Source organism: Chiloscyllium plagiosum, unplaced genomic scaffold, assembly GCF_037043375.1.
Source record: "Chiloscyllium plagiosum isolate Xiang-an unplaced genomic scaffold, Cpla_swu_hap1 HiC_scaffold_1, whole genome shotgun sequence".
NCBI classification, from domain to species: domain Eukaryota; kingdom Metazoa; phylum Chordata; class Chondrichthyes; order Orectolobiformes; family Hemiscylliidae; genus Chiloscyllium; species Chiloscyllium plagiosum.
Genome location: NW_028270139.1, coordinates 54,665,330 through 54,682,137, shown reverse-complemented (window position 1 = coordinate 54,682,137; position 16,808 = coordinate 54,665,330). Strand labels below are relative to the sequence as shown.

Sequence of the window (16,808 nt, the reverse complement as noted above, 5' to 3'; positions counted from 1 at the left end):
TTCTTCCTTTAGAATTTGGAAATCAAGAGCATTGAGTATAGGAGTTGGGAGATCTTGTTGCAGCTATACAGGACATTGGTTTGGTCACTTTTGGAATACAGCATGCAATTCTGGTCTCCTTCATGTTGGAAGGATGTTGTGAAACTTGATCAGATGTTGCCAGAGTTGGAGGATTTGAGCTATACGGAGAGACTAAATAGGCTGGGGCTGTTTTCCCTGGAGCCTCGGAGGATGGGGAGTGATCTTATAGGGGTTTATAAAATAATGAGGGGCATGGATAGGATAAATAGACAACGTCTTTTCCCTGGGATGGGGAATCCAGAACTAGAGGGCATAGGTTTAGGGTGAGAGGGAAAATATTTAAAAGGGACCCAACAGAGGGTGGTACCTGTATGAAATAAGCTGCCAGAGGAAGTGATGGAGGCTGGTAGAATGACACCACTTAAAAGGCATCTGGCAAATGGAACTAGATTAGGTTAGGATATTTGTTCGGTATGGACGAGTTGGACCAAAGGGTTTGTTCCCGTGCTCTACAGCTTTACAACTCTGATCAGTTTTCTACTCACACCTAATTCAATATATGCATTGAGGTGATTCCTTGAAGTCTTTGGAGATAGCAGACAGTTCGTATCACCTTCACATAGTGAAGTAAATCAAGTGTCAGCATCTTACCCGCGTCAGATTTGGGTTGCTCAATGTTGCCCTGATGTTCATTGCAGTGTGTTGGAGGTTGTTCGAGCAGTGGGAGTTGAGTACAGGAGCTCTCTCCGATCTGAAGCCCTAGGCGCTGCTGAGACAGACATTTCCGGAGTGGAAGCGGCTGTGCAACCAACCGAGAGGCTGCCTGCAGCGGCAGAGAACAAGGTTCAGTGACTGCGGGTGAAATTTGTACATTGGTCCCGACATAGCCAGATTTCGGACAGTGTATAGGGTAGGAGTTGAAATGTCTCAGGAAGTGAATTGTCGTGTATTTTGGGATGGAAATATCCCTTAATCGAGAAAGGCCGTGAGGTTCATTCTCCCGACAGGGTTTGTGTGTGAACGCGCCCAGAACGGGTTAAGAGATTACTCTATCACCGAGGTTTCAGTCTGGGCCTGTAAACTGGATGGATGATTGGCTGCAGTGTGCTCAACATGGGATCACTGCAAACTGCGGGCTTACTGACAGCCTGGTGGAGCTCAGAGTGGACAGTGTGAGCTAATTTCTCAGTTCCAGCGTTACAGAAAATCGTTTGCAACTCTTACAACTTCTTTCCATGAGAAATAAGTGAACGAAGTTTCCGTCCCGAACACCGAAGTAGCCCGAAATGACAACAATTTACATTTAAATGGTGCTTTGAACATCAGAAAACAACAATAATAAGAACTTTAAAATTGAGGTGTTGCTTCAATTATGTGATTAACGAGAGCATGAATGATAAATGAATTAGATTTTGTGTTAGGTTGGACACAGACGAGTTTTAGATGACCTCAGGTAGAATATGAGTGACTGAGCTGAAATGTGTTGGAATAGTAAAACGTAGATGTAATAAAACCATGTCAAGTGTTTTGGTGACAGAGGAGCTGACATTGGGCAAAATCAGCAAGTTTTATAGAGATGGCAACAGATGGTTTTGGTGATGACACAGTTATATGATTGGAAACACATTTTGTCTGAAATAGGACACCAAGTTGCAAACAATCCAGTCCCAGCCTTCGTCAGTTGTCAACAAGAATAGTGGAGTCAGTATGTAAGGATCGGAGTTTTTGGTGAATTCCCAAGGTAATAACTCTTGCCTTTCTAATATTGGAGCAAATTCTGCTCTTTCAGTGCTGGTGTTGCTTAAATAATCTTGTAAGTTAGCAAAAGTGGAGGAGGCAAGAGGAGATGGTGAGGTATGGTGTGGTGGTCAGCCCACATCTGAAAACTAATGCTGTTTATTTGGATTTCGTTGCCAACAGGGAGCATTTAGATTAGAAATTAGTAGGATGGATCATTTGGGGGTGGAGGTGAATCATAACAGAGCTAACAGTGAAGAAGCAGCAAGGAATTCCCTTCTAACTGATACACTTACTTAGCAAGATGAGAATTTATCTAGATGACTTCGGTCTCAACTAGCTGTATTAAAGTGCAGATAGAGAAGGGAATATCGATGACCAACCGGTCAAAGACTGCAGACGGGTCAAAGGGATGAGCAGTGATAGTTTACCTTTGTCACAGTCACATAGGATCGATTTCTAATGATGTACTAACTTCAGACTACAAAATATAGCACTGTTCCTTGGCGTTGTTGGGTTAAAGTCCTGGAATTCCTTCCCAAATGGCATTGCGGGTCAATTTATTGCCCGTGGAGTCATACCAGGCACACCATAAGATGATTGTGGTGCTGGAGGTCAGTTATCTCAGATCCAGGGCATCACTGCCAGAGTTCCTAAGGGTAGTGTCCTAAGCCCAACCATCTTCAGCTGCTTCATAAATAACTTTCCCTCCAACATAGAGTCAGAAATGGAGATAGTTGCGGATGATTGCATGACATTCAGCACCAATCTGATCTCATCCCTTCTTTTGGCTCTGTTTTTCTAACATCCAGTCTTGAACAATCTGTATTTTTCTCCATTTGAACAATTGCAAAGACTGACGCTATTGTCTTCGGCTTCTGAAGCAGTCACTGCATCTTTGCCATTGACTTGATTGTTCACTGTAACCACCTGATCAGATTGAATCTAACTGTTTGGATCCACTGTTACTATTTGATCCTAAAAGGGATTTTCAACCCTATGTATGTTCATGTTTTGTAACATAGCTCATTTTGTCTTTGAAACCCCAATTTACACTTGATCACCTTTCAGATTCGCAAATATTCCACTGACGTTGCAGCTGACCTCATATTATACACCCTTCATAAACTTCATTTAAGTATGCCTCAACTCCCATCATCCCTGTGTTTAGTCTTAAAATATCAGAAAACCTAACTTTGGCCCACACCAGCTCCCTTGAAATAGAATCCTAATGATTGGAATTCTTCTTACCAAGGCAGGTTCCCTGAGTTGGAAAATGTCTAAATTCGAGTTACAAATAGCCAAAGTCCAGTCCTTAACATCTGTCAGTAGAATGTGAAACAAAGCCAGAAATAATCTGTATCAACAAAAGAGTTAGATAATAATGAGCAAAATAAGTTGAAGTCAGTATTTGATGAGTGAGCAGACTTTGCAAGCAATGTCTTAATGCATCTAGAATCATTTTGAAATTGTTTAAAACATGTATTTGGAAAGGCAAGGATTGATTAGGGATAGTCAACATGGCTTTGTGCGTGGGAAATCATGTCTCACAAACTTGATTGAGTTTTTTGAAGAAGTAACAAAGAGGATTGATGAGGGCAGGGCAGTAGATGTGATCTATATATGGACTTCAGTAAGGCGTTCGACAAGGTTCCCCATGGGAGACTGATTAGCAAGGTTAGATCTCATGGAATACAGGGAGAACTAGCCATTTGGATACAGAACTGGCTCAAAGGTGGAAGACAGAGGGTGGTGGTGGAGGGTTGTTTTTCAGACTGGAGGCCTGTAACCAGTGGGGTGCCACAAGGATCAGTGCTGGGCTCTCTACTTTTTGTCATTTACATAAATGATTTGGATGCGAGCATAAGAGGTACAGCTAGTAAGTTTGCAGATGACACCAAAATTGAAGGTGTAGTGGACAGCGAAGAGGGTTACCTCAGATTACAACAGGATCTGGACCAGATCGGCCAATGGGCTGAGAAGTGGCAGATGGAGTTTAATTCAGATAAATGTGAGGTGCTGCATTTTGGGAAAGCAAATCTTAGCAGGATTTATACACTTAATGGTAAGGTCCTAGGGAGTGTTGCTGAACAAAGAGACCTTGGAGTGCAGGTTCATAGCTCCTTGAAATTGGAGTCGCAGGTTGGTAGGATAGTGAAGAAGGCGTTTGATATGCTTTCCTTTATTGGTCAGAGTATTGAGTACAGGAGTTGGGAGGTCATGTTGCGGCTGTATAGGACATTGGTTAGGCCACTGTTGGAATATTGCGTGCAATTCTCGTCTCCTTCCTATTGTAAAGATGTTGTGAAACTTGAAAGGATTCAGAAAAGATTTACAAGGCTGTTGCCAGGTTGGAGGATCTGAGGTACAAGGAGAGGCTGAACAGGCTGGGGCTGTTTTCCCTGGAGCGTCGGAGGCTGAGGGCTGACCTTATAGAGGTTTACAAAATTATGAGGGGCATAGATAGGATAAATAGACAAAGTCTTTTCCCTGGGGTCAGGGAGTCTGGAACTGGAGGGCATAGGTTTAGGGTGAGAGGGAAAAGATATAAAAGAGACCTATGGGGCAACGTTTTCACGCAGAGGGTGATACATGTTTGGAATGAGCTGCCAGAGAATGTGGTGGAGGCTGGTACAATTGCAACATTTAAGAGGCATTTGGATGGGTATATGAATAGGAAGGGTTTGGAGGGATATGGGCCGGTTACTGGCAGGTGGGACTAGATTGGATTGGGATATCTGATCGGCATGGACGGGTTGGATCGAAGGGTCTGTTTCCATGCTGTAGATCTCTATGACTCTATTGCTTTATAATTAGAAATGCAGAAAGTGAATTAATTTTTATTAAGTGTTCATAAAGTCACCATAATTAATGGGGAGTGAAATCAGCTCCAGGGAGAAATAAAATTATGTTGTAGAGGAACATTGTTAGTATTGGGGCAGAAATTTGCAGTTATTATCAAAGCTCATGGGAAACTGGACCTCTGCACTTGGGTGTCTCCCAAACTGCAAGTCTAACCATGTATGACTTTACCTCGAGTTTTTGTCCTTTCACTCAGATTGAGTTTGTAGTACATTTTGTGAACTGTGATGGAATTCATGAAGAGTTTATTGAAATGAACCAGTTAGAAGATCAGTGCTCTAATGCAGCAACCCTGCTTCCAACATTTAAAGGCCCTTTAAACATTCTGCATCATCTTCCCCACACATCAAATTCTATTCCAAGACCCTCACCTACATGTGCACACCTCTCGTTACGCCATACACCTTCAGGTCTCCTTTGCTGCTATATGATCCCTCAGATTTCCCATGTTATTTATTTTCCTCCTTTGCCACTCACCCAGTATGCACCAGCTATAGTCCTCAGGAGCCATATTGTAGCGATGTAAATTATTTAAAAATCATTAGAAAAAATTAATCTCCAACATTTAATAAACCCATGAATTCAAACACGCCATCTTGATATTGTGGTGGTCTGTGAGTAGAGGGAGGCAACTCATCAAGACTGATACATGCATTAAGCACTGTTTTCACAGTAACATCATGAAGATGAATATTAAATGAAAATTAAGCATATTTGAACAAAAGATCTGAAAAATCACACAAATAGTGTTTGTGAGTCACTGATTACAATATGTAATGTTTTGATGATTAATTCTCTATGTGCAACTACAGGTTGATGTATAATGTGAAATCTGCAAGTTTCAGTTGTAGCATTGTCACACGAAATTTTGACTCATCTTTGTCTCACCAACAGTTGCAATGAATCCTGAAAACTTCTCTTTAAGTGAACAGATTGTCTCTCCTTCCTACATTCGGCAAGGTTCACAGGCTCGTCGCACACATGAGCACTTAATTCGGCTTCTAATAGAAAAGGTAATGAAAACAAATTAGAGTAACAATTAGCAAAACTATTCACTGTGTAATTTATTTTATAGAAACATGTGAATCAAATTTTATTTTTAAGTAAGAACAAAAATGTTTGTTCCTAAAAGCTACACTCTGACTTTATCAATTCCTCTATTATCTTCTTTCTCCCACTCTCTGTCTCTAACCATTGGCTTTGTTGCTTAGACTTTTCTTGATCAATAATTCTTCAGTTAACTAGTTAATCCCTACAAAAGGCTTTTGAAGAGAATGCTCACCAAAAAATTGTGCTTATTGCATGTGTCGTTGTCAATAACTTAAGAAACGTGCAACATTTAATTTTCATCTCCTTTCCTTAGAATATTTCACAGCTCTATACAGGCAAGGACATCCCAAGATTAGGGATGAAAAGACTGGCAGCTTATTTAGCACCTTTCACAATTATTGAACAACTCAAGCTGATTCATAATGCTTGAAGTACTTAAATGCAGTTCCTATTGCAATGTAGGGAGGAATTGTGGCAGCCAGTTCCTGCACAGCAAGTTTGCACAAATAGTTATGTGTTAATGACCAGATAATCTTTGATTGAGATAAATATTGGCCAGGACACTGAGGATAACTCCCCAGTTCTCCTTCAAAATAGTTTCATGGAACTTGTTGCATTATCAAGCAGGTAACCAGGCATCAGTTTCATAGCTCATTTGAAAGATTACACATCCATCAGTGCAGCACTCTCTTGGTTGGTGTCTTGGACTGCAGCCATGGAAAAAGGCAGCTCACCACCACCTTCTCCGTGGTGATTCAGAATGGGTAATAAATGCTTGTCCTACCAGTGACATCCACATCTCTGAAATAATTTTTTGTTAAAGTATTACAGGGCAGTATCATCCTTGATTTCTGTGTTTGGTAGAACAAATATTTGACATGAACCTGAAACCTTGCCTGACTCAGGCAAGAGTGCTACTGTCTGATCTGTGGCTGACGCTGTAGCTGTTATTTGATTGTTTGGAATGTTGTTGAACACTTAGTTGGCACTATATTTGCCTGGTTTCAAAGCTACCTTTACTGTTGATCAGATATGATCTCCAGAGGGGTTATAATAGGAAAGTGAGGAAGTTAAGCCTTGATTTGTTATTAGTTTACCAGAGCCTTGGTCAAATCTATCTAACATACCTGTATTCACTTTTGAGCACCACACCTCTGGAAACATATTTAGCTATGGTAGTGCGTATTCACCAACCAGGATAATAATACCAGGTCAAAAGGATTAAATCTTGAGGACTGGTTTTATAAACTTGCCATTTTTACCCATGAATATTCTAAAGTTGAAGGATTTTAATTTTGTTTCCTGGGACGTGAGTTTGGCTGGCTTGGAAGCATTTATAGGAGAAAGTGAGGACTGCAGATGCTGGAGATCAGAGCTGAAAATATGTTGCTGGAAAAGCGCAACAGGTCAGGCAGCATCCAACGAGCAGGAGAATCGACGTTTCGGGCATGAGCCCTTCTTCAGGAAGCATTTATAGTCAATCCTTATTGCCTTTGAACTGAATGGCTGGATAGGCCATTTCAGAAGGCAGTTAAGAGTTGATCACATTGCCATAGGTCTGGAATCACATTGCAAAACCAGGAAAAGACAGCAGATTACTTTCCCTAAAGGGCACTAAATTAAAGAGAATTATGTAAACAAGCTTTAAAGTATTGATTTGATGAGGTAATGCAGGGAAACTGTTGCCTATGCTGAGAAATCAGAAATAACAGGGAATAATCTTAGCCTTAGTACCAGGTAACATCAGTACAAAAACTAAATTCAGATAGTAAACTGGAATAGTGCTTAGTGTGAAAGTATACATCCTGTTATTTCTGTTATATCTCACTATTCTATCATTTTCTTAGGGTAAATGCCCAGAAGATGGATGGGATGACAGTACTATTGAGCTTTTCCTACATGAACTGGCTATTATGGACAGCAATAACTTCATTGGTAATTGTGGAGTTGGCGAGAGGGAAGGAAGAGTGGCCTCAAACCTAGTTGCTAGAAGACACTATAGGTATAGTTTACGGTTTTCTTTTAGTTTTGTTGAGTACATTATTTTATCAACTCAGTTTTCCAAAGTAAAAGTGATGAAATATAGCCTTGCAGGTCACTGAGTTTATGACGTTATATTTGCACAAATACTGTCATGTTAAGGCAGTTGAGAGCCAGATGATCACATCCAAATGCACATTGACTCTGCAAACCCCACACTCATGCTCCATTCAGTTCTGCTAAAATAAATAATTAACTTAATCAGAAGGTTACTCTTTAATAATTACCCTGTAATTGGTCACGTTATTTACAGGGTATCTGGAGCTTGAGAGCCTGAAGATATGATGTTTTGGTATCTAGCCTACCTGTGCTATATCGAGCAGGCCAATCTCTGACAGCCTTGCGCTCCTTAGGGATACAATTACTTACGTGCAAGACAGGATTGTAGACCCCTGCCTCATTACCCTGGATCAGGAAAGGCCTTTAACAGTAAATCGCAGACCTGTATTAGATTAGATTAGATTCCTTACAGTGTAGAAACAGGCCCTTCAGCTCAACAAGTCCACATCAACCCTTTGAAGAGTAACCCACCCAGACCCATTCCCCTACCCTATATTTACCCATGACTAATGCACCTAACACTATGGGCAATTCACCTGACCTGCACATCTTTGGAGTTTGGGAGGAAATCTGAGCACCTGGAGGAAACCCACCCAGACTCAGGAAGAATGTGCAAACTCCACACAGACAGTTGCCCAAGGCGGAATTGAACCCAAATCCCTGGCGTTATGAGGCAGCAGTGCTAACCACTGAGCTACCGTGCCGTGCCATCCTAGATGTGCTCTCCAATATGGTCTTTGGGGAGGGAATCTGCAATTGGATCCAACTGCTGTATGCCAACATCAGTAGTGTAGTCTCAATCAATTAGTGGGAATCAGAAAGCTTCTCGATCAGATTGGAGTCAGGCAGGGCTGTGCAATATTTCCTGCATTGTTAGTGTATTATAGAATCTTATGCAGCCTCCATCAGGAAGGATGGGACCCTGTGAGGGGTGACTATTCCAGACAACCAGAGACCTGCAAGCCACCCTGTACATGGATGACATTCCATTTTCTATTCAGATCCGTTGTCAGTGCACAGACATGAGCATCTATGACCAGTTTGAACTGGCCTTGGGAACTGCTCTTTGGGGACTGCTCTGACCCGCCCTTCATCCCCTTCACCATCAGGGCAGATTATCTGAAGGTGCTGGAAATATAGTTCGGAGGGCCCAGAGTGTGCAAAAACTTGGGAAGACCGCATCGCCAAGGTGAGACAGAAACTAGGCTTTTGGGAGCACCGCACCCTCTCCATTGCGGGTTCAAACCTGGTCACCAGGTGTGAGGTACTCTCTGTTGTAAATGGTGCCAGTCTGACCCATTCCCAGAACTTATGTCGTTGCAGTCACCCAAGCCATCTTCCACTTCATCTGGAGGTTAAGATGGACCTTATTGGCAGGGACAACGTGTACAAAACTCTGGATAAGGGGAGGAAGAATGTATCCTACACTGCCCTCATCCTGATGGCCACTTTTGTATGTGGCCATACCAAGCTGTGTGCAGACCCTCAGTACCCAAACACCAGTGTCACTACATACTGAAGTTCTACCCATCTCCGATGTTGTAATGGATGGACTTGGCTTCATTGCTGCAGAATGCTCCAAGTAGTTGGACTGTGTTATATCACCTGTCCTTTGTAAAGAAATTTGGAAAGAAAACTAAGCCCATTAGGAAGGGGTCAGCACATAGCATCCTCAAGACCCTGTCATGTGGTTCCCTGAACAGACTGTCACAGTTATTTGGCAGAATGCCTCATCAACAGAACTTTCAAACAAGCACCAAGACATTGCTTGGTTGGTGGTGGGAAGGACCCTACCTGTGAGATTCTTCATGTATGCCTGGACTCTGCACCACCGCACACTGTCCTCGAAACAGCTGCAGTGGGGATAGAGTCTGTCACATATCTACTAGGATGTGCCTTTGCAAAGGAAGTCTAGAGAAAGATGCAGTGGTTTTTCTCGAGGCTTGACCCAAACAGCTTTGTGCTCTGTGCTTGTACTGTCTGCTCTTCAGGATGTACACGGAGACAAACATTGACTGTGCCTGGAGGGCAGTCAACTCATTGAAGGATGCTCTGTGGTCTGCCTGAAACCTGTTGGTCTTCCAGAAAAAGGAGTTGACCCCAATCGACTGTTGCAGATGGCAAGTTTCAAGGTCCAGGACTATGTGCTGAGGAAAGCACTAAAGCTTGCAGCAGCTACCACCAATGTGCAGTGGGGAAAGACCACTGTCTGAGGTCCTTCTTCTGAAGTTAAATGTGACTCCATTCAGTTATCAGACCCTCCTGGTACATCAAATATATGTAAATATAGGCTTGTACAATTAAGAAATGCCTTGTGTTTGTTTTGTTGGATAGAGTCAAACTCCAATATACTCCTGTGCAGAACTGAACTGCTTTAGTGACTATGTATATAAAGCTATTTTTATGAGTAAAGCATATTTTGAAATAAAAAATAGTTTTGTTATCCAGCCTAGCATTTCCCTGTATCCTAAGTGCTTACCACATCCTAAGTGATGTCTGTCAACTGTTTTTAGAAGGGTTGACAAGATCTAGTTCAAATGAGTAGGTCTTTACTCAGGGCTTGTTCATGTTAGATGTTACACAACCTTTTTACAGGCAGTCTCCATAACTTGCAATGAGGCATTCTATACCAAGTATATCAAATAAATTTTGAAATATAGTTGGATAGACTTGAGTGGATAATTTAAAATTAAGCAAGTTAATTTGTTTTTATTTTAAGCTTGAGAGATCAAGCACTAACTTCCGGAAACCCTGTCAACTCTTTTCAGGGGACTGGGAACAAATCTGTTTTCTTTGAATTGGGATCAATTAAAGAAATTCTGCAAGAGGAGATAGCATAGAACTTAAAGAAAAAAAATTCAGTTTATTATTCATTAATGCGAAAACCTGTGACCCAGGTCTTCCAGTCTCCATATCTGGACTTGAATTACATGATGTGTGTTAGGACTGTGCAGATGTCCAGATGAGCCCTGGCACTGTCTAAGATATTTAAACTTCCAGTTGGCTGTTTTTGCTGCCCAAATAATCTGCAAATATCTGATAATGAATGCAGTAAATAGCTAAATAATAGCCCAACTCCTGATCAACTATTCAATAGACATTATACTTAGCTAACTGCTCCCTAACTATACCTCAGAGCATTTAGAATGCTCGGACCCTGACTGACACCCCTGGAAACTGACCCCCTGCTGATTCATAGAAGCAAAGAAGATAGGAGCAGGAGTAGGCCATTCGACCTCTCAAGCCTGCTCCGCCGTTCGATATGACAATGGCTGATCATCAAACTCACTGTGCTAATCCCACCCTCCCCTATATATCCCTCGATCCCTTTAGCCACTAGAACAATAACTACTTCTTCCTGAAAGCACATAATATACTGGCCACATCCACTTCTGTGGCAGTGAATTCTATAAGCTCACCATTCTCTGGGTGAAGAAATCTCTCCTCAACTCAGTCCTAAAAGGTTTACCTTTTATCCTTAAACTATGTCTTTTTTTCTTGGGTGGCACGGTGGCTCAGTGGTAAGCACTGCTGCCTCATAGCACCAGGGACCCAGGTTCAATTCCCACCTCAGGCAACTGTCTGTGTGGAGTTTGCGCATTCTCCCCGTCTCGTGGGTTTCCTCCAGGTACTCTGGTTTCCTCCCACAGTCACAAAGATGTGCAGGTCAGGTGAATTGGCCATGCTAAATTGTCCGTAGTGTTAGTCCGTAGTGTTTGTTGCAGGGGTAAATGTAGGGGAATGGGTCTGGTGGGTTGCTCTTTGGAGGGTCGGTGGGGACTTCTTGGGCCGAAGAGCCTGTTTCCACTCTGTAGGTAATCTAATCTAATCATGACCGTTTCTTCTGGATTCACTCATCTTTGGGAACATCCTTCCTGCATCTAACCTGTCTAGTCTTGTTAAAATTTTAGGGTTTCTGTGAGATAGCCCTCAAGCTTCTAAACGCCAGTGAATACAATGCTAATCAACTCAATCTCTGTTTGTACATCCATCCCAGGAATTAATTTGTAAACTTTCACTGCACTCCCTCTATAGTAAGAACATTCTTCCTCAGATAAGGAGACCAAAACTGCACACATTATTCCAGGTGTCACCTCACCAATACCCTGTATGATTGCAGCAAGACATCCTTGTTCTGGAACATGAATCTTCCTGCTATGAAGGTCAACATACAGTTTACCTTTACTGTTATACCTGCAGGAGAAAGTGAGGTCTGCAGATGCTGGAGATCAGAGCTGAAAATGTGTTGCTGGAAAAGCGCAGCAGGTCAGGCAGCATCCAGGGAACAGGAGAATCGACGTTTCGGACATAAGCCCTTCCTGAAGAAGGGCTTATGCCCGAAACGTCGATTCTCCTGTTCCCTGGATGCTGCCTGACCTGCTGCGCTTTTCCAGCAACACATTTTCAGCTGTTATACCTGCACGCTTACTTTCAGTGACTGGTGAGTGAGGACACCAGGTCTCGTCAAACATTCCCCTCTCCATTTACAGCCATTCAAATAATAATCTATCTTTCTATTTTTACTACCAAAGTGGATAACTTCACATTATCTGTTGTGATCCAGTTGGATTACAGACATTACAGATTATCGCAAAGTCAATGCAGCAGCAAAGGCAGATTCATATTCAGTTCCACAATTGGGGGCTGAATTAAGAGGATCAGACAAACCAGATTCATTGCAAAAATTGGCTTATTAAAGGAATATTGGCAAGTTTCAATGACTGATACAGCCACAGAAATATCAGCTTTTATAACCCCAGATGGAGTTTGTTGATGTGAGATCATGCTGTTCAGAATAAAGTATGTGCCAGCATTGTTTCAAAGATAATCAAACAAGGTCATTGATGGATTATGAAATTTGTATTGTATATTCTGGTCATTGGTTATTTTCAGCCAAACCTGGGAGGAGTATTAGAAACACTTGGACAAATTGTTTATCAGTTACGAAGAACCAGTTTTGTCATAGACTTGGCAGAAAGTGTATTTGCCAGAGCAAAAGTAACCTCTGTCAGCTATACTGTGGGGGAGGCCAAGTAGCCACCAGGGAAGCAAAAATAGGGGCTGTGCTGGATTTTGCAGTGCCTAAGCCAGAATTAGTGATATTTTGGGATAAAAATATGAACGGAATATCTCAGAAGTTTGTTGTGAATTTCAACACTGTATTGGTTCCCTTGACAAATTGTTTAAAAAAGACAAATTTGAACAAACAGTGGAATGTCAGATTGTGGACAGTCATGTTAAAAGCTTTTTAACTTTTAGTAATATCTGACATTTATTTTAATCTTTGAATTTTTTTTTTTCCAGGTTGATGCATGGAATTGGAAGATCAGGTGACATTGCAGCTATTCAGCCCAAAGCAGCCGGATCCAGTCTCCTGAACAAAATTACAAACTCTGTAATACTGGACATTCTTCGAGCTGCAGGTCTGACAAAATTAGTTTTAGAATCATAGAATCCTTAGGTTGCAGCTTCTGTTTTATTCATTAGGAACAAGATCTGGAATATTCCCAAAGCTTTTAGACAGAGGGATGGGGACTTAATTGATAGGAGAAGTTGTTTTCCGATAGTGGGTTAAAGTTTTGGTGCTAAGTGCATTGAACTTTTCAGACCTGTAAGCCTTCTCTTTTTCATTCATCAAAGTGCCATGGATACTCATTAGGCAAAAATGGAAGCATGTCTGTTCACAAACCCAATTATTTATATCAGGCATATACTTAGCAGGCTGGATTTCTTCCTCAAGATTCTTAATAATACAGCCTTTTCTTTATGCAAATGCTTACAAAGTAAGGATGAACAGGTCAATAAACCTGTCTGTGTAAGACAGCTGTACTGACCACTTCAAAGCTGACTGGGGTCATCAAGCAGGGCATAGCTCAAAAGTCTTAGGTAAGTGTATGTTAGATAGAAAGGCATGATGGAGACTGAAACTTAAAGGATACTGATAGGATCCTGGGGAATGGAGGGGGAATATGGCAAATTCTTAGTGACAAGTGCAAGGGGGACAAAGAAGGTTGAGAACTGTCGGTTTAGGGTGGGAAGACAATGGGGTAATGAATGTGTGGTGAAGGGAGAAAAAGGTAGCTAAACTGAAGAAAGATTGGTGTGAGGCTAAGGCTGAGCATGGAAATAGGACCAAATGAAATGAATGTCAAGGAAGGTAGTGAAAAGGCTGACAATTACAGGGGGAGCTTGAAGGAGAGAGGAGACCGGAGGAAACAAGAAAGCCCAACTACAGTGATATAGGGAAAATCAAATGAACAATTGACACACACTGTCTCGCTCCTAAATTGGCTTGTAAAAGAGGGTTGTGCAGTGATGAGCAGTACAAATTGTTGGGGCCTGAGATGTGTTTGTACGTGGTCTTGCACAGTGTAAACGCATCTAAGTGAGGGAGTCAGAACAGAAAATGAAAAATGCTATTGTACAAGTACTCAGCAAATGCCTCAGTACAGAAGGGAGGCACTCACTGTAACCTAAACATTGATTAAGCTCCATCAGCCCATGACATCAACATCATAACCATGTGCCATGATTCATTCACTCTGAAAAGATGGGCACCTAAGACTCAGCAACAGTAGTGATGAGTTGTGAGGGGTGTTTCCCTATCTTGTGTGCAGCAGCATTCAGAGGCCCAGATATGTGAATGTTACGGAGCTGGGGATGAAACTCTTTGGCAAGTTTTCAATTCCAAGGTTGTTAGGTTGTATTGTAGGGGACAATGAAGGCTACACAATCACTTAACCTAATTATATTGAAAACAATGTAAAGACTATGACTTTTGGTTGTGCATAAAGCAGAATGAGGATGAGGAAAATTAGGCAATGGTGATGGAGGACGTGACTGGGGAGATGAGAGCCTAGTCGCTAGAGTGTTAATCCAAAGATCCTGGCAATATTCTGGGAACCAGGTTCAAATCCCACCAGATGGTGGAATTTGAATTCAGTAGCAAATCTTGAATTAAGGGTCTAGTGATGACTGTGAAACCGTTGTCTGTTGTCGGAGAATGCGCATGCAATAATTCGAGATAAATTTAATCACGCATAGAAATTTAATCTGCTCTTGATTAGAAGTATCCTCTGCTTTCTTGGCCTACCCCTGTGCTTAGTTTAAGAAATAACAAGATATTGCCCAAGTTTTATCTGTAATCTTGACAGTTCTATATAAAGAAATTAGTAATTTGTGTTCTTCTTAAATTTTAAAAGACTACCTACCTGCAGTTTATCTGGCTTTTAAGAATTGGATTTTGTACCTTTTTACATTGTTTTAATATATAGGTTAAGCCAGGGAAGCATTGGCTACAAACCCTGAGGTGTTATGATGGGATTTAGCCAGGGACTTGCTGATATTCTGCCTCAAGCTTTCCCTTCATAAGACTGTTGTGCTGTAGCTGGCCATCAGATTTCCTAATACGGCCTGTCTGTCAGATTGTAGGGAAATCAGTTGACTGCGATGTTGAGCTAGGTTTTGGGTTGGCTTGGGAGAACTGAAGAACCTCAGCTGACAGCAACTTAGAGTGTTATCACAAACTAAAACCATAAATTTAAAAAGCAATGTAATTTACATTTTACATTACCTTCTACTTCTGGTATTCATTGTGACATTTAGTAAGTGGTAAAGTCCAATTAGAGTCATAGAGTCATATACTTGTACAGCATGGAAATAGACCTTTTGGTCCAACTTATCCATGCTGACCATATATCCTAAATTAATCTAGTCCCACTTGCCAACATTTGGCCCACGTCCCTCTAAACCGTCATATACATACACGCATCCAGATGACTTTTAAATGTTGTAATTCTGCCAGCCTTCATCACTTCCTCTGGTAGCTGATTCCATATGTGCACCACCCTCTGTTTGAAAACGTTGTCTCTTAGGGCAACGTTTAAATCTTTCCCCCTCACCTTAAAGCTATGCCTCTAGTTTTGGACTCCTCCAATCTGGAGAAGAGACCTTGTCTATTCACCTTATCCAAACCCCTTATGATTTTATAAACCTCTGTAAGGTCACTCCTCAACCTCCAATGTTCCAGGGAAATTAGCCCCAGCCTATTCAACCTCTCCCTGTAGCTCAAACCCTCCAACCCTGGCAACATACTTGTAAATCTTTTCTGAATCCTTTCAAGTTTCATAATATCCTTCCTATAGCAGGGAGATCAGAATTGCATGCAGTTTTCAAAAGGTGGCCTAACGAATGTCTTGTACAGCCACAACATGATGTCACACCTCCTATACGCAATGCCGTGACCAATAAAGGCAAGCATACCATACACCTTCACTATCCTGTCGACCTGGGACTCCACTTGCAACTCCATCTGCCACTCCTTGGCCCATTGACCCATCTGATCAAGACCCTGTTGTACTCTGAGGTAACCTTCTTGGCTGTCCACTACATCTCTAATTTTGATGTCATCTGCAAACTTATCAACCATACCTCCTATGTTCACATCCAAATCATTTACAATAATGACAAAAGTGGTGGACCCAGCACTCATCTTTGTGGCACCCCTCTGGTAACAGGCCTCCAGTCCGAAAAGCATCCCTCCACCACCACCCTCTGTCTACCTTTGAGCCAGTTCTGTATCCAAATAGCTAGTTCTCTCTCTATTCCCTGTCATCTGACCTTACTAACCAGTCTACTGTGGAGAAACTGCTTTGCTGAAATCCATGTAGATCATGTTCACAGCTCTGTCCTCATCAATCCTCTTCGTTACTTCTTCAAAAAACTTAATCAAATTAATGAGACACAATTTCCTGCGCACAAAGCCATGTTGACTATCCCTAATCAGTCTTTGCCTTTCCAAATACTTGTAAATCCTGTCCCTCAGGATTCCCTCCACCATCAATGTCAGGTTCACCAGTCTATATTTGCTTGGCTTTTCCTTAACCACCTTTCTTACATAGTGGCATCATGTTAGCCAAGTGCAAAATACTTGTTTAGTAGGAGCAATTCATGACGTTTCCTAGCAATTGTTAGGCTTTAGTTGGGGTATGCTGAATAGCATGTTAAAGTGGAAGATTACAAAATATATCAAGCCCTAC

At 41.7% G+C, this 16,808-nt stretch overlaps 1 protein-coding gene across 7 annotated transcripts in view; it reads left to right on the top strand.

The window, feature by feature from the left end:
* Nucleotides 1–500: 500 nt before the first annotated feature.
* sepsecs (Sep (O-phosphoserine) tRNA:Sec (selenocysteine) tRNA synthase) overlaps nt 501–16,808 on the top strand; it is a 63,963-nt gene continuing 47,655 nt past the window's right edge. Inside the window, exons 1-4 of one of the 7 annotated variants that reach the window (XM_043693756.2) lie at nt 501–931; nt 5,515–5,633; nt 7,518–7,672; nt 13,075–13,193. In XM_043693756.2, coding sequence (XP_043549691.1) covers nt 5,520–5,633; nt 7,518–7,672; nt 13,075–13,193 — 388 coding nt within the window. In that variant the 5' untranslated portion in view covers nt 501–931; nt 5,515–5,519. The other 6 variants (XM_043693746.2, XM_043693795.2, XM_043693776.2 and 3 more) reach the window with 6 other exon arrangements.